The sequence below is a fragment of the Paramisgurnus dabryanus genome, chromosome 20 (assembly GCF_030506205.2).
Source record: "Paramisgurnus dabryanus chromosome 20, PD_genome_1.1, whole genome shotgun sequence".
Classification (NCBI taxonomy): Eukaryota; Metazoa; Chordata; class Actinopteri; order Cypriniformes; family Cobitidae; genus Paramisgurnus; species Paramisgurnus dabryanus.
Genome location: NC_133356.1, coordinates 13,609,903 through 13,634,080, shown reverse-complemented (window position 1 = coordinate 13,634,080; position 24,178 = coordinate 13,609,903). Strand labels below are relative to the sequence as shown.

The 24,178-nt window shown below is 39.1% G+C and overlaps 1 protein-coding gene across 4 annotated transcripts; it reads right to left on the bottom strand.

Moving 5' to 3' along the window:
• Positions 1-457: 457 nt before the first annotated feature.
• On the bottom strand, positions 458-23,901 carry rtn1a (reticulon 1a). 4 transcript variants are annotated; one of them, XM_065296520.2, is made up of 10 exons: positions 23,541-23,901; positions 18,353-19,135; positions 17,350-18,246; positions 7,751-7,765; positions 4,661-4,868; positions 4,326-4,464; positions 1,913-1,982; positions 1,562-1,608; positions 1,421-1,479; positions 458-1,333 (listed from the first exon to the last, which is right to left on the bottom strand). In XM_065296520.2, the coding sequence occupies exons 1-10, from the start codon at positions 23,752-23,754 to the stop codon at positions 1,294-1,296; spliced, it is 2,472 nt and encodes an 823-aa protein (XP_065152592.1). In that variant the 5' UTR covers positions 23,755-23,901; the 3' UTR covers positions 458-1,293. The 4 variants fall into 4 exon arrangements, with proteins under 4 accessions (XP_065152592.1, XP_065152593.1, XP_065152594.1 ...); XM_065296521.2 differs by lacking the exon at positions 7,751-7,765; XM_065296522.2 differs by lacking the exons at positions 17,350-18,246; positions 18,353-19,135; positions 23,541-23,901 and adding an exon at positions 13,154-13,481.
• Between the last annotated feature and the right edge of the window lie 277 nt (positions 23,902-24,178).

Genomic DNA, 24,178 nt, shown 5'->3' with positions numbered 1-24,178 from the left:
ACACACTTTCAAGGACCCGTGGGAACCCTGTTTATTTTCCTGTTTGTTGTTAAGCATTGCATTAGCAGCACAAGTCACATGGGTTTCCAGGGAACACACACGCTGATTAAAAAAAATAGGTGACACCTTCAATAAGGTTGTATTTAGTAAAATTAGTAAATGCATTAACTAACATAAACAATATAGTTTTTTAGCATGTTATAATTCTTGTTAATGTTAGTTAATGTCAATACAGTTATTTATGTTAGTTTGTGGTGCATTTATTAATGTTAACACTTGATTTTATAAATAGATTAATACATGCTGTAGAAGTATTGTTCATAATTAATTTATTTTAGCTACTGTAATTGTTAACAAATAAAACCTTATTGTAAAGTGTTACCAAACCACAAGTCGCAGTGGATAAAACCTGCTAAATGCATAAGTGTAATGTGAATGTAAAACCACACTAGCACACTTCTTACATTAAGGAACATTTATTTTTCTCATTCATCAATTAAATACAGAGTGCAAATAGTTTAAAATAATCGAACACTGAACATCGTACAAAGGCAGACAGAGTTTAGTACAGCTGAAGTTGTTCTGCAGTCTGACCATTAAGTGCCCTAACAAAAGCACCACAAAGCTTTTCTTCAAACACCTACACGTGTCCCTACAGGTTTGCAAATATTACAGTTACCACATTTAGTAATAACATATTTAAATTATCATTGTGCTCAAATACACAGGAAAAAACAAAAAATTAAAATCACTAAATTCAACTTGATATTAATAAGTATGTCTGTACACAGAGCCACTTTAACGGTGATGGCAAACTGAAGCGATTTATCGATATGGCAGCAGGAGATTATATGACAGGCATGAGCTTCATCTTTGAGTCACATTGTACAGCAGGAAATATGCAATGTAAAATAAAGCAAAGAGGAACAGCACTGTAGAAATAGCAAATATTTACTCAAGACGGGACTTCATGCATTTAAATCAGAAGCAATGAAAGAGAGGAGAGTGTTGTGTTCTTCTAGTATATCTATAAGATCTATGATTTCCCAAAATGTGTGTTTGTGAAATCAGTGTTAGCTGTTAGTGCAGGACTACTGTACATCTGTGACTGTCAACGGTAAGCATTTTAATCAATGCCTTTATAGTAACGACAATTTTTCTGTCTGCGATTTTTCATTTGTGAGGTGATACATTGGCCGCCTGTGTAGTTGGGGTCCTTCAGTGCTGGCTTGAAGTTTTTACTGTAGTAGTGTTACTGGCTATAGTGTTTACAGTCGTGCAGAAGCGAAGAGTTTATTCCTTCTTCTTGGCCCCGGGAACCTTTTCTCTAATTCTGTGAAACAAGACAAATTTAATTTTAAACCAAATTCATTCAAGCCCGATATAGTTTTAGGGTAAGGCAGTTTAAACCAGCACTCACTTTCCCATTATTGAGTTAACCTGGGAACGCACCAGGCCTAAATACTGATCAATCTGCGTCTGAAAGAAACCAAAGAAAAGTGAGAATTCACCACACACATTATAAAAGGAAAACATGAATGTGGGAAGTTTTTATGTTTACTTGGTATTTCTCGTAAACCACTGGGACGCTGAACATGGAGATCACAGCTAAAGAGAAAGAGGATAAAAAAAGTCAGGACGAGAGAGCGTAGTTGGCTAGGTTTCACAATGTTGCTCATTTGAATACAGTTGTTCAAGTTTATAACGCCCTGACCTGGAGCACTGTGACAAAACATTCTAGTGTGGATTTTGCGAGTGTGTACTTGAAATATAGATCAAAATCAAACCACCAGAAACCTTAACATTGTTTTAAAAAAAATGCTTTTTAATATTATGGAATGGCATTTTATATACCAACAACATTAAATGTGGGAAGTGTTGTGAGTATTGTGTGTTTATGCCAAATTCTTACCCAGAATAAGCAGGGTCAGGCCATTAAACAAAGCTCCCACATAGGTCAACAACCACATCAAAACTGCAAACTGAACAAACACAAGTTTATTTTTCATTCAGTGTCCATGAAACACAATCAGAAGGATTTTTGTGTAAATCCTTCATAAATCCATTTGATTCAATTTGGAAAATTTTTGTGACCTTGAACAACAAAACCACAAAAAGTCATCATAAGTTGCACTGGTAAATTTGTTGCAGTAGTCAACAAAACATTGTATGGGTCAAAATTACCCATTTTTATGCAAAATTATCATTAGGATATTAAGAAAAGATTGTGTTCCTTAAAGATATTTTGTACATTTCCTACCATAAATATAAAAAATGTTTATTGATAAGGACCCTGATTCCAGATATTTAAATAGTTTTATTTAATAGTATCTTAAAAATTAAATTAATTATTTATTTAGCTTTCAGATGATGATAGGATGAAAAGTAATCAACCTGTAGAGAAAATGCGCTGGAAATACAAATGTCAGGTACTCGTCTCCTTCGTTTTTTCTTCTTTTATGCTCGAGACAAGTCATAATTAAAATTTAACGCTAGATGTTGTTTCGGTTTGCTAGCCTTCGCTTCAGCGTGTGTTCGGCCACCCATCGCTGATTAATGTCATAAAACTACGGACGTGTTTGTTAGCGTGCGTCCGATTTTTTTTTTTTTTTTTTTTTTTTTTTTTTTTTTTTTTAACTCGTACAGTCTGACATTGATGGAAACTGAGATCTTGTACGATCTTGTTTGCACAGTGTGGCGAGCAACAATCCTAAAGCACTATTTAAAATCGCACATTGTATACCGGGCTTTAAGACCATGTCAAACATGGCAGTTTTCACACAGAAATTACGGAAAATACACAGAAAATGCATCTGGGATTTGTCCGGGATCGTTTGATATTTAGTTCATTCACACTGCCAAAGATTTTTTGGAATCTGTGCGTGCATTCACACACATACCTCCAGTAAGTCCACATTAAGTTTTGCACTGGGCACTGTCAGAAAAAAGGTACAAAGTTGTTCCTTTTTCTGTCGCTGGGGTGGTACCCTAAAAGGTATCTTTTTGTACCTTTATGGGTATACAACACATTGAAATGTTGTACCTTATGGGGTACAATATTATACCCTAAGGACCAATTGTGTACCTTAAGGAACAATTTTGTACCAGTTAAATTTTAGGGGTACAAAACAGTTACCTGTGCCTTTAAAGGTACACAATAGATCCTTAAGGAACAGTTATGTTCCTCAAAAGGTACAACATTTTATTATGTTTATGTGATGCGCTGTTCTGTCATGCTGGTGAATGATCTCAGCTTCAGCACGGATAGTGATGAGCTCCCTGATCTCTGCTTCAGGCATTTTGACAACATTTCTCGTGGTAATTGTTGATATGTGTTTAAATCCATATGCTGAACCATAAACGTCTTGTTGCAATGACACGCGTGTCCTCACTATGGCACGCCTCTTACGGAATTGTTTCTTTCTCTTGTTTTCTGTAAATGTCAAGGAGTTTACACACCCACATGATTATCACATGCGCGCTTAACGCTGACATTTAAAGCCTTGTGACTAAACAAAGTGTGCCAATGTGTGCGAGCACACGGACGCATTAAATGGGAGGCGTAAAAGCGTCAATTTTATAAAAACGCCTTGGTGTCGTTGTTTGACGCGCCATGTTAAAAACTGGCCGACCAATGAGATTGGCGCTTTTGTTCACATGCCTGAAGCTGCTGAAGTTCCAGTAAAACACGACTTGGTGGCGCTCAAGCACAAAACAGAGCATACCACGTCAAAGAGGTCAACACAGACCAAGAAGATGCATCGAGGCAAGATGAATGTACAGCTGCTGGTCTCACTGGTTTTTTGAAAACAAAGAGCTTTATGATAAACGCGACAGCGACTATTAAAATCGTGATAAGAGGGAGTTGTTATGTAGAGAAATTTCAGATCAAATGGGATTCGATGGTTAGTTTCATTTCCCCTAGCTTATCGCCACTGAAAATCGCTAAGGGTGTAAGGCAGAAAAACGTCTCGTAAAATGCAAACGTTGAGGTGTATATAGTCCTTTACAGCAATGTTACTAGGTCCTCTTTACGGAAGTGATCCCAGAACATTTACGGGATGCGTTTCTGTTGACACAGAAGGCTCTCTGACAATTTTTATGGAAATTTTCTTGGACCAAAGTTGAAATCAAACTTTGATGCTGAATTAGGTGAGACTTTGGCTAGGACAAATGAATTCAGAAACTATTTCCACAGAAACCATTACACCCTGACTGCACTGTACTCAAGATTACCTGAAAACCACAATGCTCTTTATTTTAATATTAAAAACATTGGAGAAAGTAACATTCTCAAAACAAATGTTATGGGGTTTAGTTTTTACCTTTATGGAGTCAACCAGATCCTGAACAAGGAAGAGCCTGCGAAGCTCCTTCATGGTGGTGTTGACATACAGTTGAGTTTTATCCACATACCTACTGATCTGATCTGCAGAGAGAGCGATATCCACCTCCAGATATGCCCTGTAAAAAAAAGTAGCCGTGGTGGTTATTCAGTGCACAAATCTCAAATGTAAAGGGGCTGGGTTTATCTTCCACCCTAACCAGACACATCTGAACCAGGCAGTAGAGCTCTTTAACATTACTTGAATATTGCAGACAGGTGTGTTGGATTAGATGAAGCAGAATTGGAGACCCCCGAGCTAAGGGTTTTACTAACTTGAATGGGTGTCCCTCGTCGGTTTTCTGCACTGCCTGCAGGACGGATTTGTAGATTCGGAAGCTGACGGTGGCAGAGAGGATAGCTAGACCAAGGTATGCAATAACGCTCACCACGCTGAACTGGGTTAAAGAGAACAGCAGCAGTAACACGCTACCGAACACCAGTCCAGACTGCTTCACATCCCGCCAGTGTACCAGATCTACCACTGGAGAGAGAGGGAAACAGAATGAAAGGGAGATTAGAAAATGTCATATTACAGTTTACGTCATCCCAGTTGCCTGTCGCCATGTTGAGTACCTACCGAGTACCAGTAAATGCTACTTATAAAAAAATATCTTGGTTAGGGTGTGATGCCTTTTCGATCCCTGATGCTACCGAACTACCACTATTTTAGTGACGTGATTACAGGAAGCGAGCGGAGTGGCAGAAGCCCCTCCCATGATACGAATTTCCGTGTGAATGTTTCGAATGACTAGAATTTTGTGCGCGAAAGGAAGCGAGTCAACTCATATGTTCAAGCTTCCGACTACGCGTAAATGGCGCATTTATGCCGCCTCTATCGCAGCTGGTGGGAATGCACCGTTAGTGTTGTACAAATAGCAATTTTGACCACATATTGAAGGCATAGCTTCTAGTTCTTTTGCGACCACTTCAGCTACTCAAAATGGCGGAAGACAAGTTTGAGATTTGAGTGACGTCAGATGATATTCATGAATAGAGCGCGTTTTGTCACAAAGTTGCCTCAGATAATGACATGTTTGTCCTGTGGGGGCTACCGTAGCTTCTTTATGCGTTTCGAAAAGGAGGGGTGAGCTGTGGACTGAGCCGTTGGTTGCAATTCACAGTCTCACCACTAGATGCCGCTAAAAATCTACACACTGGTCCTTTAAGAAATATACAAATTTAGTAAACTTGAACTGACAATGCATGCAACATTAAAAATGTGATTTGACTCAAAAATAAAAAAAAGTCTTATAAATCAAGTTCTTCAAAACTTTATCAAAAAATACCCTTATATTTTCTAGTTCTCTAGTATTGTATGAATTCTGCTGTTTAACCTTGGGGCTATCAGTTTGCACCTGTCTACCTCTCACAGCACCGTACTCAAACCCTAACCATCTGTGCACACACAGCATACTAGGTGTTGAGAAAGAGAGCTCAAATAGCCATGTAATCAGTACAAACACCGTAACCTATGAGACTTCAGCTTATCATAGACTGAGTCTGCTATATTAGTTTAGCATGTGGTAGGATGTATTCATGTAGCATGATGGATTCTACAATGGCACCATCTTAGATTACAGGGACAATCCACTTGGAGCAACCGTTTGAGTTGAGTGTCTTGCTCAAGGGCGAGAGAGAGCCAAAAATGACCCTCTTCACAAAGTTTAAACCTGAGGTCTTTTGCTTGGCAACCTAAACATACAGGCTATAGCCTATACCACACCAGACGTGCATCCTTCAAACCTCCAGAGCTATAAAACAAATTTTTAAATCTAGGTTTGTGTCAGAAATCACAGAAATAAGCCTAGGTGTTCATTGCCGCCTTAAAGGGATATTTCACTCAAATATGAAAATTCTGTCATTTACTCACCCTCGTGTTGTTACAAACCTGTATTCGTTTCTTTGTTCTGCTGAACACAAAGGAAGATATTTTGAGCAATGTTCATAAGCAAAACGTTTTTGAGCACCATTGACTACCATAGTAGCATTTTTATGTATCATGGAAGTGAATGGTGCTTTCGTTTTCTGCTTGATTATTAAAATCTTCCTTTGTGTATAGCAGAACAAAGAAATGGATACAGGTTTGTAAAAACATGAGGGTCAGGGCTCCAGACTAACTTTTTTCACTAGGAGCACAGTGGCCCCCAACTGAAAATTTTAGGGGCGCACACGTAAATCAACATGCTAACCAAATAATTACATTTCTACAAATTTCCACTGTATACCTAATAAATACTTTGATGATAGATGCAGACAGTACAATGTGCTGTTTCAAATTCACTGTCACATCAGAAAAAAAGGTCAAATTTACTGGTCGCACATGTGCAACGATGTAAAATTCAGTGGTGGCAAAATGCCACCATTTGGTGACAGTCTGGAGCCCTGAGGGCGTATAAATGATAACAGAATTTTCATTTTTGGGTGACCAACCGTTTTTTGGTTTAATTTAAATGTGTAGTTTTGCACTTCCCTAATTCCATACAAAGCAGATTCAATCCAAAAATGTGAAATGGAAGATCGTATCGCAGTGTGGCACAGGTGTGTGGGATGATAAACCAGGTGTTTGGTTGCATAACCTGCTTAGACTAGTCCTACAAGTTAGTCTTCTAAGACTTTTAGGTAAGCCAGGTACATAAAAAGGTATGTCTGATCTTACAGCTTTCTTTATCTTTCTAGTTTTGTCCTAAATATAATAAAAGGACACAAGTAAAACTGTTGCCATGAGAACCAACTCTGAATCATCTCTTTAGTCTCTACGGCAACCGAGAGCTCATTGTAGCTGATATGAATTTTACACGCACAGTTTCTGCTTTGTAAAGCTGTTACGCACACACTCACAGAAACTGGTCTGGTGTGTGCACGCACGACATCTTTAGTCCCATGTGAGAGTCTCCCACCGGTCCAACGGGGCTAAATTTAGCCTGGCAGAGCTTAGAGGAGGGCAGAAATATCGGCCATTTTTATCTGGGATTTTGAAACCAAGTCTAAGATAAAGCTAGCAGAAGACCAGAAAGATTGAACTGATCATTACTTTTAAAAATTGCATACAGCCTACACAACACCTTTTTCTAATTCTCATTGACAACATTAAAGAACTGTAAGGTTAATATAATCACAAAAACAACCTTTCAGTTGTCATACATTTCCTCAAATGGTATTTTTACACAAATTAAAACTTATTACTTCACACACACAGCTGCCATACTGCTTTATCTACTACAATTATTTTAGACCATGTACAATAACAACATCATTGTTTAAAAACGTACAGTAATATACAATCTCAACTATATGAACCACTACAGCACATATATCAGACTTCTAATGGTAAATCACTCAAGTTAACAGAAGATAGATACTGACCTGAAGCTGCCATGTCTGCAGACAGTGAGAAAAAGAGAGAAAGTGAGTGGGAATGCACACAAAAGGAGAGAGAGAATGAGAATAAGAGGGAGGGGGGCTGGCTCATACTACCATTGGCTATTCAAGAATGGAGGAACATATACAGACACAGGCTTAAGAACAGCATACCAGGTGACAAATGGTACAGCCAATACAAATGCACACAAACACTCACTCAAATACACAATGTTTGTCATAGATGTGTAAAACCATTCACAGAGCCTAATATATCCACATAGGAGGTGTGTTTCATATCGTGTGTATATTTGAGGTGATAAAGAAAGGGGGCAGCAGCGGTTGCTATAGATACAGTGTTCCAGTTTCTTACACACATTGCTTAGGGGGCCAGCTTAAAATAAGAAGGCGGCAAGGGGGGTAATTGTGTAAGTGTGCACGCTAGTGTTCAAATGTCGGTGTGTAATTATAGTACCAGAGATCCACATCCAGCATGGCAGCCATGCCAACACGATAGCATTTCACTTCCCGAGTAAAAGGTCATGGCCATGGGGAAGCCCTATATTGGGAACAAGGGGGTCAAGGTTTGGCCGGTTAAAGTGGCCTAGGTAGCAACTTCTGTACTTATGGCTATTCGATGTCATTGGTCGTGCAGCTTCAGGGAAGTCAATCACATGACATTTACATTTCAGATAACTTGCAAGTAATGGGAATGCGAAGGCCATTTGTACATTGAAGGGTTAAAACGTGGCTGAAAATGCCAGGCTTTGTTCTGAAAACGCAGACTATAGGCACTTGGCAATGTTGTTTTCAGCTATACTATAACACTTCTATAATGTTTTGTTTATCAGTTGTACTATGAGCCATGAGGGTTGGTATTGGTTGGTTGGTATGAGCCAGTTGGTTGACGTCTATGATTGGATGCCTGAGTAAAAAAGGTCCACTGGTGAGTGCAGTGTTTTATCTAAAATTGATCATTTTCTCTTAGCAATGAGTTAAAATAAAATCGAGGAATAAACCCTGACAGACAGCTGCATGTTTTTAATAAAAGCTTGGATTTATTTCTGTAACCAAGGTTTAACCATGTTTTTTGTAGCGAGACACACTACGGTTTAACTATAGTAACCATGTTTTTATTATAGTAAAATCATGGTTAATGTTCATAAGGGTAGAGATCTACTAAAATGTCAATCCGCATTACAGGTGCTGGTCATATAATTAGAATATCATCAAAAAGTTTCGTTATTTCACTAATTCCACACAGACTGATACATTTCAAATGTTTGTTTCTTTTAATTTCGATGATTATAAATGACAACTAATGTAAATCCCAAATTCAGTATCTCAGAAAATAAGAATATTACTTAAGACCAATGCAAAGAAAAGTATGAAAATGAAAAGTATGAGCATGTACAGAAGTCCTATGACATGGAGTCGATCAGTCTGTGGCACTGCTCAGGTGTTATGAGACCCCAGTTTGCATTGTTGGGTCTGGCATATCGCATCTTGCTTTTCACAATACCCCATATTTTGTATAGGGGTTAAGGTCAGGCGAGTTTGCTGGCCAATTAAGAACAGGGATACCATGGTCCTTAAACCAGGTACTGGAAGCTTTGGCACTGTGTGTAGGTTCCAAGTCCTGTTGGAAAATGAAATCTGCATCTCCATAAAGTTGGTCAACAGCAGGAAGTGCTCTAAAACGTCATGCGTTACATGGCTGCATTGACCTTGGACCTCAGAAAACACAGTGGACCAACGCCAGCAGATGACATTGCACCCCAAACCATCACTGACTGTGGTAACTTTACACTGGACCTCAAGCAACGGGGATTGTGTGCCTCTCTTTCTCCAGACTCTGGAACCATGGTTTCCAAAGGAAATGCAAAATTTACTTTCATCAGAGATCATGACTTTGGACCACTCAGCAGCAGTCCACAAGCGAGATGCTTCTGACGCTGTCTGTTGTTCAAGAGTGGCTTGACACAAGGAATGTGACAGCTGAAACCCCAGTCTTGCATACATCTGTGCGTAGTGGTTCTTGAAGCACTGACTCCAGCTGCAGTTCACTCTTTGTGAATCTCTCCCACATTTTTTATGGGTTTTGTTTCACAATCCTCTCCAGGGTGCAGTTATCCCCATTGCTTGTACACTTTTTTCTACCACATCTTTTCCTTCCCTTCGCCTCTTTATTAATGTGCTTGGACACAGAACTCTGTGAACAGCCAGCCTCTTTTGCAATGACCTTTTGTGTCTTGCCCTCCTTGTGCAAGGTGTCAATGGTCATCTTTTGGACAACTGTCGAGTCAGCAGTCTTCCTCATGATTTTGTAGCCTACAAAACCAGACTGAGCGACCATTTAAAGGCCTTTGCATGTGTTTTGAGTTAATTAGTTGATTAGAGTGTGGCACCAGGTGTCTTCAAAATTAAACCTTTTCATAGTATTCTAATTTTCTGAGATACTGAATTTGGGATTTTCCTTAGTTGTCAGTTATAATAATCAAAAATAAAAGAAATAAACCTTTTGAAATATATCAGTCTGTGTATAATGAATGAATATAATATGCAAGTTTCACTTTTTGAATGGAATTAGTGAAATAAATCAACTTCTTGATGATACTATATGACCAGCACATACTCTTAGTCAAGACCCCAAATTGTTCCAGAGGGACATGCGTCTTTGCAATAACTGCTTTAAAGATGGTGTGTGTAAATTTTAGTGGCATCTTGTGCTGGGATTCTGATATTGCAACCAACAGCTCACCCCTTAATTTTAAAACGCATATGTTAGCCGCCAATGAGACAAACATGTTGTCTTCTGAGAAAACATAGCGAAGAAACGCGCCCTGTAGAAGAGTTTAGGGGCTACTTGAGTAATATGACATCGACTTTCATGTAAGGGGACCCGCGGCCTAAGGTAATAAAAACAATACAGTTCATAATGTAAGGTTTTTATACACCACTGATAATATAGTTATTTATATTATATTGCATTTCTGTCAAGATATCCTATACACAATGCATCTTTAAATCAATTTGAATAAAAATGTGAAAGTCCTATTTTCACAAAAGCTTAAATTTAAAAGGCCAGAATCGAATCCAAAACAAGGCATCTTCACCTTTGCTTAAACACATACAGCCCTGGAAATTCCTGAGGTAAACAGGAATGACAGGAATATAGTTAAATCTAAAGGAAATACTGTTCTTGGTCTTAGTATCATTCATTGATTAGTTACAACTATTACGTGACAGAAAAAAGGTGCGCCAAGCTGATCAGAACCAAATAAGCAGAAGTAATATTGCTTTAGGCAAATCACTTTTATGTTTTTACATTTTGTTTTACTTGGTGTAACAGCTTCTTGTGATTATTAAATGTATGAGCCATTTAATTACATTTAATATTAATGAATGATATACTATAAGTGGTTTCCGAACAGAAAATAATGATAAGACCACATCCTCTCAGCTCTTTAAAGAGAAAGGTGCATTGGTCTTCAGCTTGTGAGTGGTTTTAAAAATGCAGCAGCACTTAAAGTTTTATATGTATGTGTTGGTCTGTGCAAGTCTCTCTGAGTGTATATCAGAAAACTGACAAAAAAGAGAGACCCCAGAGGGGTTTGCTATGAATCATCAAATATGGAGAAATGATTTCATAGTGATGTCATACTTTTCCCTCCTACAGGGAAAAAGCAATGTCATACTAATACAGCCAATACAAAATAAAAATGTTGGAGTTCGTTATTTGTTATTTATTAGTGGTGCCTGCATGGATTTTAAAAAGGGCCAAACACACATCCATGGAAAAAACTGGTGTCCAATACCATGGCGTTGAATTTTATCTTTCACAACAGGTTCAGATGTTAACACAACCACACATACTATAGCTTAACAAACTTCCAACACTTCCACAATGCAGTTCTATTAGAGGGTGTTTTTAGACACCATCCCAACATGTTTTTTCTCAGCAAGCATAAAAATATGCCTCATATTCAACTGGTACAGTCTAGAAAACATCTCCTCCAGTTATCATGGCAGCCTGTTGAAGAGAATGATGTAATCAATCAGGATGGGTGTGACCTGGTTGCTATAGTGACAGTCTCATCCAGCACTCCTGCAACCCCGATTAAACATAAAAACCAGAGTCGTATAATAACAGAGTTACGAAACGCTTTGATCTCGCCGCCGCGCGGTCACGTGATTCATGTAACGTTCTACAGTTCCAAACCAAGCAGGGCTGTCAATCTGTTTGCATAGGTTTTCAGCTATTTTAGGTAAATATTAGCTTGTAATGGGAATTGATCACTATACTTACTATGTTTATAACGTTTTTTTTACTAGGGAGTGATGGAAATACAGTAAATCAGTTAATAAAGATAAACAGTTAATTGTGACACAAAGATAACTGTGGTTATCTATACCAACTACAGCAACACAGTTTATCTTTTATTTTTGTAGCAAAATATGGCTATATAAATGGCTATCAATCTGCTAAAAACATAATTCCTACACTTTTACTATATTAAAATCACAAAAAAGATCGCCAACGCGGTTATTTGTAACAGTGAAGCATAACAGAAACAAACTAAATTCATATTTAATTGTATTTATAGTACACATTAAATGTTAATATAATCATACATGATTTTCGAGGATACATCACTCGTATTACTTACCAAACAGAAACACATAGCAGCAAAGCAGTGTGACTTTCTTATAAGGCATTTAGCTTGTCGCTGTTGCCCCCTAGTGTTACTCGTAATATATAAAAAAGATAAGTATAAAGTAGATGGCCACCAGTAATACAATTTTAAACCATTAAATCTATATTATTCACACATTATACACAACTCATTAAAATATAAAAATTTTACTAGTTATTATTAACGATAATCATTACCTACAGCAGAGTTCATAAAATATCACTGTTGACTATATTAATGAAATGTCCGAAAATGTAAAGAGAAACGGTAATTTCATCGATTTACCAGCAGGTGCCATTGAAATGAATGGGCTTCAGTGCTGCGTTTGGAACTATGCGTCACTACCGGTCACTACATGAAACGCTGTTACTTCCGCATTCCATTCTTACAACGGACGTCTATGTGAGTGTCGTAACTCTATTATTATACGACTCTGATAAAAACAACCTAAACTCAATGCCGTAGCAACCATTTAACAAAACAGCAGGGTTCCCATATCAGCATATCGCTGAAACAGACAGACCACCTGCCACCCCACCCCTCCCCAAACAGCTGCCTCTCTTTTGTCCCACCAGCGCAGACAGAAATGAAACCTACCAGCAACTAAAGGACTAACAATTACACACACGCACAGCAAAAATATACATCAGATTGCGTAGTAAAATTAACACACTGATATCCACACACACACACAAAGACACGGACGCTGTACCCTGCCCTCTCCAGCTGCTCCAGATGCACGCTTTCTTTTCTTTATCCATGTCTCTCCTCTCGTCCACTGTCGTTTCTCACGCCGTTTTCTGGAATCTGCTGTCCCTTGGCTGATCTTATGTCTTCCAGACACACACTATCTCACACGTCTGAACGGCATGAATGGACAGAAATGAAAGGAAGAGAGAGAGAGAGAGACAGAGTGGTGGAAGAGAAAGAGACGTGTGGAACAACACAGACCGAAAGAGCGAGAGAAAGGGAGAAGATGCTGTATAAATGGTAAACACTGCAGCCTCAACCGCAGAGAGCGGATCGTACCATATGCAGTGCCTGGGGCGTGAGGGGGGAGAACGGTTTTAAAGCGGCCCCACCCTGCCCTCCACCAACCTTATACATAAACATAATCATCTGTCATGTGACCTCAGTGTCGTAAAGGATGCCATTGTTGTTAGCTAAATAAAGGGTGGAATTTATGATCAGCATATTTTTGTCACACCCTTCCTACAGTTACAGAGAAAACCTTGGATAGAATTGTGGGTAATGTAGTTTTGCCTAAACTAGATGAATTTGACAATGGCCCTGATCCTGTAGTGTGTATAATCTAATACACTGTATGTTCTAATGTTTTAGCAATAAGTGAAACAGTAAATGCATGTATTTTGCATGTTTGGTATTGTGGAAGTGAATCTGGTATTTAATGATTTCAGTTTTTGCTTATTCATTTACATCATCTTTCTCTTTGGTTTCCATAGCATCGTTCTCCAAATGGCTCTCCACAGCTTAAGCTCCCTACCTCCTGTGTTGCTATGGCAACAGGCCGATCTGTGCTGTGATCCAGATTGTCTCAAAATTACAATCAGTGTAGGGTGCAGATAAACATTTTCAATGTTACAATATGAAGATCGGGTTTATTTATTATTAGATTCTTACAAAGACTGATATGTAGGCTATATCTAAAGAAGTATTTAAATTAAAACAGTCAGTTTTTGTTATACAGTAGAAACTAATGGTCTTTATCGCCCTCTGCAGTTCATTTAAGGATAAAGCACTAAATAGGCGTTGACCTCTTTTTTCCAACATTCCAGAACCTTCAGTCGTGCTCGACAATGACAACAATGCGAGAAAAATGTGTTTATAAATGCAATGCACAACATCAGTCTGATCTGTTGTTTTATCTATAGTTAACTGCAGTGTCTTTATATACAAAACTTTAATGTTTTTGTGTAAAATTAAATATATATATATAGATCGTCTTGCTTAAACAGAGAATTTTCTTCCCCATTTTCGTCTCAAGTAGTGCAAAGCGTAACTTGGTAGGCTATGACATCAGCAAGTGACCCAAGTGGAGAAAGAGGAAGTGGATGACGAATTATTTCCTTAAATGAATTTACAAGTAATGTGGTTATGGTCTGAAATAGACACAAAATAGATACTAAGCAAAATATGTGCAGGGACAGCATAGTATTATTAGCTGCATTTAATTAATCGTAGTATTATTTTCTTTTGTGCACTAAACATTTTAAATATTCAGTCCAAATCATGCTTTTATAGGGTGGGTCAAAGAAATCACCATATTTGATTATACTAAAGCAAAAACGATGTGATATCTTTCGAGTATTGTCAAAAACGAAAGATATAAAGATATCAAATGTTTAGGTATATCACCCAGGCCTAATTATATGTGCATGCACTTTTTACAAAATTTTGTGTACAACATTCTAAAAATGCTCAAACCAGAGAAAATAATGGGATCTAAAACAGTTAATTCCTCTCCATCTCTATTCAATCTAATCTGTTGTTACAATGTAAAGGTTTCAATGCCAAATGGATCAAGTGAATAGGCAAAAACCTATGGCAAAAACAGCATTTTCATCTCACTCTTTTCAATTCTGCTATTTCATTTCTGACAATATACTTTTCCATGATGACAAACATCAATATTTTTTACTGAAATTCCACTTAAACATGTAGCCACAAAAAACTTATTTTGTCAAGATTCAAAAACAATGACCTATATATTTGACAATAACTGTTATTGCAAATTTATGTAAATAAGCACCAATGCAATGTGTAAAATCTCCACTGGAGGGAAACCCTCTCAATTTTTTTCACGTTGTGACATAAGAAAGATTTTCTAATTAGACCCATTATAAAACCATTCAACTGTGATGATAATGATCTCTCTTCATTTACAGACCTGTGGACTTAAAAGACTTTACACCCAACTCAAATCATGAGTTTATATAAGAAACCAAACCACTGAGCTAAATTGCATACTAAATCCAAACAAGCCAGATTTAAAGAGATATTCCTGACTCGATACTGTAACATCTGTGAGGTCATGCGCACATTATTGTCATGTTTCTGTAGAGCTTTCATTTTGTAAGTTTGTGCATTTGAATTTTTGTTATTTTGTGTATTGTTTTTAAATAACAAAATTTGATTTTGTTAAAGAAATCAATGCCAGATTTAAAGAGATATTCCTGACTCGATACTGTAACATCTGTGAGGTCATGCGCACATTATTGTCATGTTTCTGTAGAGCTTTCATTTTGTAAGTTTGTGCATTTGAATTTTTGTTATTTTGTGTATTGTTTTTAAATAACAAAATTTGATTTTGTTAAAGAAATCAATGCCAGATTTAAAGAGATATTCCTGACTCGATACTGTAACATCTGTGAGGTCATGCGCACATTATTGTCATGTTTCTGTAGAGCTTTCATTTTGTAAGTTTGTGCATTTGAATTTTTGTTATTTTGTGTATTGTTTTTAAATAACAAAATTTGATTTTGTTAAAGAAATCAATGAAAAAAATACAAGATTAAATCCAGAGAAAACAAGCATAACATAAAAAGATGCACTAAAGACGCACTAATTGTCCATCCATTTTTGATTCCAAAGTGATCAGCAACCAGACGGGTACAGATTAGCTGGCCAATCAGATGAAATTGCTCTTTTCAGAACAATGAACTTTGTACAAATTCAAAGCATTTGAAGAAGTCACGGATTTATGGAGCAACAATAATGTAGATATGTGGAAAATAAACCACCCAACACATAGTATTGTCCAAATACACAAATAACGTTGTTTTTACAGTGTAATAGGTGCTCTTTAAAACTAAAACAACTGCTAATGCCACATATAGCCTATGTTGCATCTGTGGTTAAAATGTAATTGTCTTTATTTCAAAGAGCTACCGATATTTTTTAGCCAATTATTTTAGCCAGTTTGACCTGTGAATAAGCAAATAAACATCTTGTTCAAATACTCTTTCATTCTTGTCGTCTGTTGCTTAAACAAAGAAAAAAAATCGGAAATCGAAATCGGCCCATTTGCTTGTAAAAAACCAACAATGGGTGCATACACCCATCTGCATTCCAAACTATTATACCAACAATCTTATTAATCATTATCATTAGGCCTTTTCAGTAGACAAGAAACAGGGGTGTGGCATGTGTTTATTCATTATAGTTTTTAATAGAGATCTCATCCATCATGTTGTTTTAGAGTGTTATTGTAAATCTGTTTACAGATGGCACTTGGTTATGATGGTACAACAACATCATATCACCACACACATCTGGACATTTTCTACATCACAGCCCTGTCCAAGCTACATTCCTCACCCAGACCCACTCTAAACAGCAATGTTAGAAGTGACATCAGTCTTTAAAATAGTTGATGAATAATGAAGGTTAGTAGATGAAATTTCCAAAATAATAGTCTCCTAAATCCTAGCTAAATCTCCAGTTGTTCATCCGTTCTTTATACAATCTAATCTAAGTTTCTGTATCAGAAAGTCTCTTTATGTAGTTGACACTTAAAGGCGGGGTGCATGATCTCTGAAAGCCAATGTTGACATTTGAAATCACCTAAACAAACACCCCCCTACCCCAATAGAATCTGGACCTTATTTTGATAGACCCGACCCACACATACGCAACCCAGGCAACAATGTCTTTTAGTAGACACACCCATTACTGCTGATTGGCTACAAGTGTGTTTTGGTACTCAGCCCGACTCCCTTTTCCAAAGTGTTTTTCAAAAATCATGCACCCTGCCTTTAAAACGTTACTAATGCAAGCAACGTAGATACTTCATCATTGCAGAATGAGAGTGTATAAAGATAAGTGTGCAGTGTAAACAAGCACAGCTACCTGTGAATAAATGGCATGGATAATGCTGGAAACTCTTACCTTTCTGTCTGTTGATGGTCTGGAAGAACGGGGGCAGAGCTGCATCTTTCTCTGTTGTAGCATTCTCAATACTGCTTTTACTTTTAATCTCCTCCTCCTCCTTAACGGAGTGTTGCTCCTGAGGCACTGTAGATGTTCCCATTACTGCAGGCCTGGGTTTAGTGGACCAGCTGTCTTCTGGTTGTGGCTTGGGCTTCTCAACAGGCACTGCTTTCTCCTTTTCTTTTTCTTCTTCTTCTTCTTCTTTTACTGTCAAGGTGCTAGCTGGGGGTTCGATGAAAGGAGAGGTTGAGTCGCAGAAAGCTTTGACGGGCTTAGAGAAAGTGATGTCTGAGGTCAGTGGAGAAGTTTCAGGAAGTTTTGGGGCAGAGTATTCCTGTTCCCTCTTGGGACTCTCCTCAGAAGCCGATTCGATAAGCAGGTCGCTGTCAAGCTCCGCCTCTCTTTCTTCTCTCAACAGACTGTAGAGCGGAGGGTTGCCAGGTTGACCAAAACTAACCTTCGTGCCTCCAGATGGCTCAAATGGGTTACTAGCACTAACCTTGTTGATTTGAGGCTTTTCAAACAGGTCGCTAGCTTTATCACTGACAGATGTGTATCTGGTCTGCTCAAATGGATTGCTTGATTGGCTGAATTCACCTGCGGTTGGAGTCTTAGATGTCAAGTCGTGCATTGGTGAATCGGATTCTTCTGCAACTTGCTCAATTTCTGAATCTCCAGATTCATCTTCACTGCCTTGAAGCTCTTGAGCCCATGTGGGGGAGGGTTTGGGTGAGCTCTTGACATCTTGGTCGTCTGCAACATTGGGATGATAGGTGGTGCTGCTGGAATCTTGGATGGAGCTCACAGACTTCATTCCTGCAGGCTGGAACAACACATCAGATGGAGACTCTCGACCTGGAAGACAACAAGAAGGAGATTAATGCGGTGTGACAAAAATTAAGGAGGAATTAAGGAGTTACTCAAATACTATAGCAGGTGTGCTATAAGTAGGAGGATCTACCTGTAGGGGAGTGGTTAGGGGAGTGGCTAGCCGACGAGGCCGCGCTGTCATCCTCTGGTTCTGACAGTGTTACTGTGGGAAGACCCGGCTGACCAAAACTGAGAACACTCTCTCTTTCAGCCACGCTCCCTTGTGGGGACTCTCTCATTGGCTGGGTCACAGCAGCGTGGGACTCCGTCGTCACCGTGATTTTTACTGGACTGGCACTCTGTGGTGTTTCCATCCTGCGGTACGAACGGAAATCGGCCATCTCTTCATCCGAAGGATCCTCCACGTAAGGAAATGTGTGCTCCCCACCTGCCGATCCCGGACTATCCTTCACCTCAACATCTTCAGAACCAAGTGGACTCTTTTCCAAATAGCGCCCTAGATCAAAGGGGTCATGGCTTGACTCTTTACTTTCCGGCGTTTTCTGCTTGAAATCTTGAATGTCGTCTTCATCATCATCATCTTCGTCATCATCTCCATAGCCAACCACAGAGGGCTGCTGCTTATTATTGGCATTGCCAAAATCACAGAGGTCATCACCCATGTCCATGTAGCTGTAATGGTCTGTCTTGTGCGAACCCTGCAGGGTCGTCTGGTGATCTGAAGGGTCACCCGGGGTCATGCCAATGCCGGAGTCAGTTCCAGTGGGAGCAGGTGGAGAACGGTTGCCCTCAGTGGAGAAGAGAGAAGCACCGTCATTGAAGGGATTGGAAGGGGACTTTGAGGAAAGAAGAGAGGTGTACAGATCCCCTTCTCCTGGGGATGACTTCATAAACATGTCAGACAGAGATTCACCTAGAAAGAGAAAAAAACCAGTGAGAGAGAAGGTTAGAGTATAGGGATAACAAAAGACAACAGTAGTACAGAAGGAAAGAGCATCATAAGTGTTGTACAACTAGAAAAACAAATAAATATAAAAATTAGTGTAATGGCGCTTTTCCATCGCATATTACCCCACAGTTTGGTTTGGGTCAGGTCGGGTCAGCTCACCTCACTTTGGCTTGGTTAGCTTTTCCATCGAGTTTAGTAATACTTCAGAGTGAGAAGGGATTATAGGCTAGGGATGCGCGATAATTTGCATGCGATAGTCATTGAGTATCTCGTTAGTGAATCCGGTTCCTTGATTAGAAGTAAATCGCCATAACCTGCTTTCAGATGAAGTCGCATTTACTGCACAAAGCCGTAGTTCACTTATAATAGGCCCTGCGATAATCTGTGCTCATCTTGTCAGTGAACCAAGGCTTTGTGTAGTAAATGCGGCTCCATCTGAAAGCAGGTGATGGCGATTTACAACTAATCAAGGAACCGGCTTCACTGACGAGATGTGCAATGACTATCGCATGCAAATTATCGCGCATCCCTATTATAGGCATGTCGTTATATTTGCACTGCCTACTGCTGTAACATCATAGAAGTCAGTGTCGTTGTACATTCCCATACATTAATTTATTTCTCAGTCCACCACAAAATTAAAATTGACCACCACTTTGTTTCTGTACAAACACCCGTGGCGTCAGTCAACGCGCTCTGCCGAGCCTCATTTAAGTTGCAGTTAAGCATATATGCGAACATACATGTCACGAATGTGCCGCCACAAACTGCAAGTTTGGAAAAAAATTGTTATGGTGTTCCTGATTCTCAACCTGTGGATGTTTTCTTTGCTAAAAGGGAGTTTGGGAACTTATTGCAGAGCACACAAGACAAAAGGTTTACTCAAGACAGCGCAAGCCAGCACTAAGGTAAAGCTAATCTTACATTTTAGAGATGATGCTGGTAGTGACGATTCTCTCCGACCAATCAGGGATCTACAGTGTTTTCGCTTCACGTTTTGGTATCAGCTCGGGTCACTTGGAACCCCTACCGAGGTGGGACTAAAAAAAAGTATCGGGTACTATGTACTGCACCCAGTAGAAAAGCTCACAAAAGTAAGCTGACCCAAACCAAACCGTGGGGTAATATGCAATGGGATGACTTCATGAATTGCCATAAGAGAAATAAAGGATGTCTTTTTTCAGAAACAAATGTGATTCTTTCCACAGAGATGAGATTCAACATAATACTTCGTTTAGTCCTTGTGTGCTGGATCCCATCTGGGAACATCTTGTGTTTCTCTGTGAAATCTGTGAAGTCTTAAGCGGATTATGAAAAAGTTGGACAACAAACCCTGTGACACTGACATCTCCACTAGTTTTCCTTTCAGACTTTCCTGTAATTGCAGCAGAATTGGCATACTAATGGACCAATGGCAGGTGGTATACTGGGAAGACCCTTTAGCTGGCATTGTTTGACAACCTTCAACATTAAAAGTTCATTTCTATATTGACAAAAACTTCTAGATTCCTGCCAGTACACACTATCAGAGTGGCTCTGGCATGATCTGACAGAAAGTGACAGCAGGAATGTTCCCTTTCCAACCACACTGCACTGTTTGTTGATCTCTCTCTGTCTCGCCTGAGTGAGTTTGTGAACCAACATTCTCCCTTGTCTAGTCGTTTTCTCTGTATTAGCCAGGCGGACAAAGAGAGACAGTCAGAAAGAGAGAGAGTGTGATGTGGAGATTATGGCGGACATATTGGCATGTGTAAGTAATGTTATTGATGATGCGATCAAAGTTGCAGCATTTCTGTTACGTTGAGCTGTTTGAATTAAGCTTGTCCATGTCATTTATAAAGCAGTGAGCTCCCTGGCTCGGCTACTGTAGAAAGAAAGACCCTCGCAAAAGCCTATAAATAGACCTCCTTGTGTTTATTTAAGAAAGGAGACTGCTAAAGACTGAGCCAAAGACGGCCCAAAATGACACAGCATGAAAGACAGGAAGGAGAGAGAGAGGGTGGGAGTAAAAGAGCATTTGAATGAATTTAAGACAATGTGCGTAGCTGGGCTTGGATCCATAGGGGGATGAGAAAGGCTTGTGTTCCTATGTATGTATCGTGTGTGGTAAAGCTAGGGGGAGATTAGAGATTTCAGGCCCTGGCTCATGAATATTTCAGCATGTGAGAGAATGCATGGACGTATGCATCTATATGTGCATGCCCAGCTTCCCTATAGCTAATAATAGCCCTTTGAGCTATAATGGCAACTTAATCAGATGCTTAATGAACCGAAATGCACCTGCAGAACCGGAAACTGAGAATTAGCATGAGAAAAAAACTTTAAAAGTCTGATATATGAAACGTTTCTTACAAACTTCTTAAGAAAACATTTTAACCACAATTGAAAATGCGGTCTTGATTTATTAAGTTATGTTCTTCAGTGCGGTTTTACGTGAAACACCAATGATTATCTTAAAGAATCTTTACATAGATTTTTACTATACAACTGTCAAGTCTCAAAATCAGGAAAACCACGTAATACAAGTTTTTTTTAGCTATACTGTAGATTTTTATTAGGCCTAAAATGCTTTGCTCTTTGCTTTGCGTCTATCCGGGATGCATTCTGTGTTCGTCACTATGCTACGTCCTTCACTGGAAATGTGAGTGCGCGTCAGTCATCACCGGAAACTAGTTGTTTTAGTTTGTAAAGTTTTAAAAATGTGTTTTTTTAGAAAATCACATCGATTGCCCTAGGCCTTTATTAACCCACTGGAGCCATGTGGAATACTTCTGTAAAGGATGGATGGACTTTTTTGGACTTCAAATCAGAAGCACCATTTAGTACAATTATAAAGCTTGGAACAGCCAGGACATTTTCTAATAAGGACTGTACGATAGTGGATTACTTGAAAAGCTCTGGAATTAAAGAGCACCTATTTCATTGCTGAAAAACAACGACATTTTGAGTATTTGGTATAACACAATGTGTTTGCGTGGTTTATGGTTAAAAACATATTATTTTCCACAAACTGTAAATTTTTGTAGCTCCAGATTTCACTCTCTTCCTCAAACGCACGGATTTGAACAGCTCTGTGTCTCTGATTGGCCAGCTAATATGTACGTTGTGATTGGTCTGAATATCTCTGATGTCAGCTGGAAACGTGACACTCCTTACCATGTTTGAAAGATTCGGTTGCTAACAGAAGTTAACTTACAGGCTGTAAGTCCGAAGCGGGAAGAATTAGGATAATATCAGTCTTCTCTACATCACCAATCCCAGGAAGTAAACTGTTGCCTACAATCCGTGTGTTTGTTGTAGTCCAAGAAAAGAGATTTACGTTGGAGACGATAACTCGTGTCATCGTTTACTTTGGGGTATTTACCTTTTGAATATCATTAACATGTACTAATACCCACTTACACACCAAAGTCAATTTTAAAAAGTGAATCGGACAATAGGTGCTCTTTAAGTTCTGCCTAGCATTTCTTGTATAGCTCACAGATTTTCTACAGAGAAATGTTTCATATACTGCAAAACTGGCAAAGCATCCAAAATAGTTTTGCTTTTAAAATGAATGCTCTGGACTTTCTGCAATGTGACTATTGCAGATGTGCACACTGCGATGTCTATGCTGAAATTATATATTCTGCAGCCCTAATATAACTGAGTAATAATACATAATACAACTCTTTTATCTGAAAAAGATAATTATATATATATTGAGGATTGCTTGTAAGTCATGCGGTAGGTGAACTATCCCTTTATGGTCAGAAACAGCAAACCCAGACCAGACTATAGATTTATTGAAGACAACCTTCAGACTTTGGATTGCTGTTGAGAGTCCAACACTGCACTGTCATACTGAAGTTTTCCTAGTCCTGTTGTGCTACATGAGAGCATTTAGCAGAGGCGTGTCCAGTACCTAGTTATTGAGCCACACACCATGATTCATAACAGTAATGCACAGTAAGGCAAGCCAAAGAGAAAGACAAAGAGCAAGACAGACAAGACAGAACAGCACAACAGAGAAAATGAGAAATAAGCAGATGACTTTATGAACACATGACAGGGTCTATTATATAGGCTTTTATAGTTAAAAGAACATTATTTAACCATTTCTGCTTCATAAAAAAAAAACAATAGAGAGCCGAATAAAATGTTTGTTTGTTTTAATGTCTGTATAGTTTGTTTGACTATATAGCTTAAAATAAAACCTATTTCCTAGAGCACTGCGTGGTTGTGTATGCAGAGACAGTGTCACACCCATGGCCTGTTCTGTCTCTTCATCTTCAATTCATCACGGTCTTCTTTTATCCCCGGCGATGATAGCAGACGCCACAGAGACATACACCGGAAAATAAAAATACGTGTATTTGCAGAAAATTACCTGTAGATGCAGTTTCCATGGTAACACCGCTTCCTTCAAAGGAATGTAATTGCTGCTTGGGTGCGTTCGTCTCGTGTTCCCAGCTTTTTGCGTGGAGGTCGTCCCGCATCTCGTCGAAACGGGGCCCTGTGCTCCCAAACATCCCGTTCTTTTCCTCATCCTCTCCGAACCATTGGCCATCCAGACCCGGACCGTCGCTCGAATTAGCGGACATGCTTGTAGTAAGAGACGCAGAGATGACAACGCAGTCGGTTTACGAGAACAATTCTCTGAAATTCAAAGATGTGAAGCGTAATATGGCGATCCTGAACGATGCTTCCCGTCTCGCGGCAGCGGAGCCAGTGGGCTTGATGTGTTTCGTTCAGCGTCTCAGAGCTGACGTCACTGTATCTGTGCGGCTCGCGGTTGGCACGGATTTAGGACGGAGAACGAGATTCCGGTTAGAGGACTGTCCGCGTGCGCGCGCCTCCTCACCACGGGCGTGGTTCTTATTAAATAAAAGTACACATAATATATAAACTGCGTTTGTTTTTTGATGGCAGTGGGAGCAAAATCAGAATTCGACTAGGGAGGAAGACGCCAACCCACAAAAACGTTTAATTTAGACATTGTTAAGCACTTCCAAATCTTGTTTACTG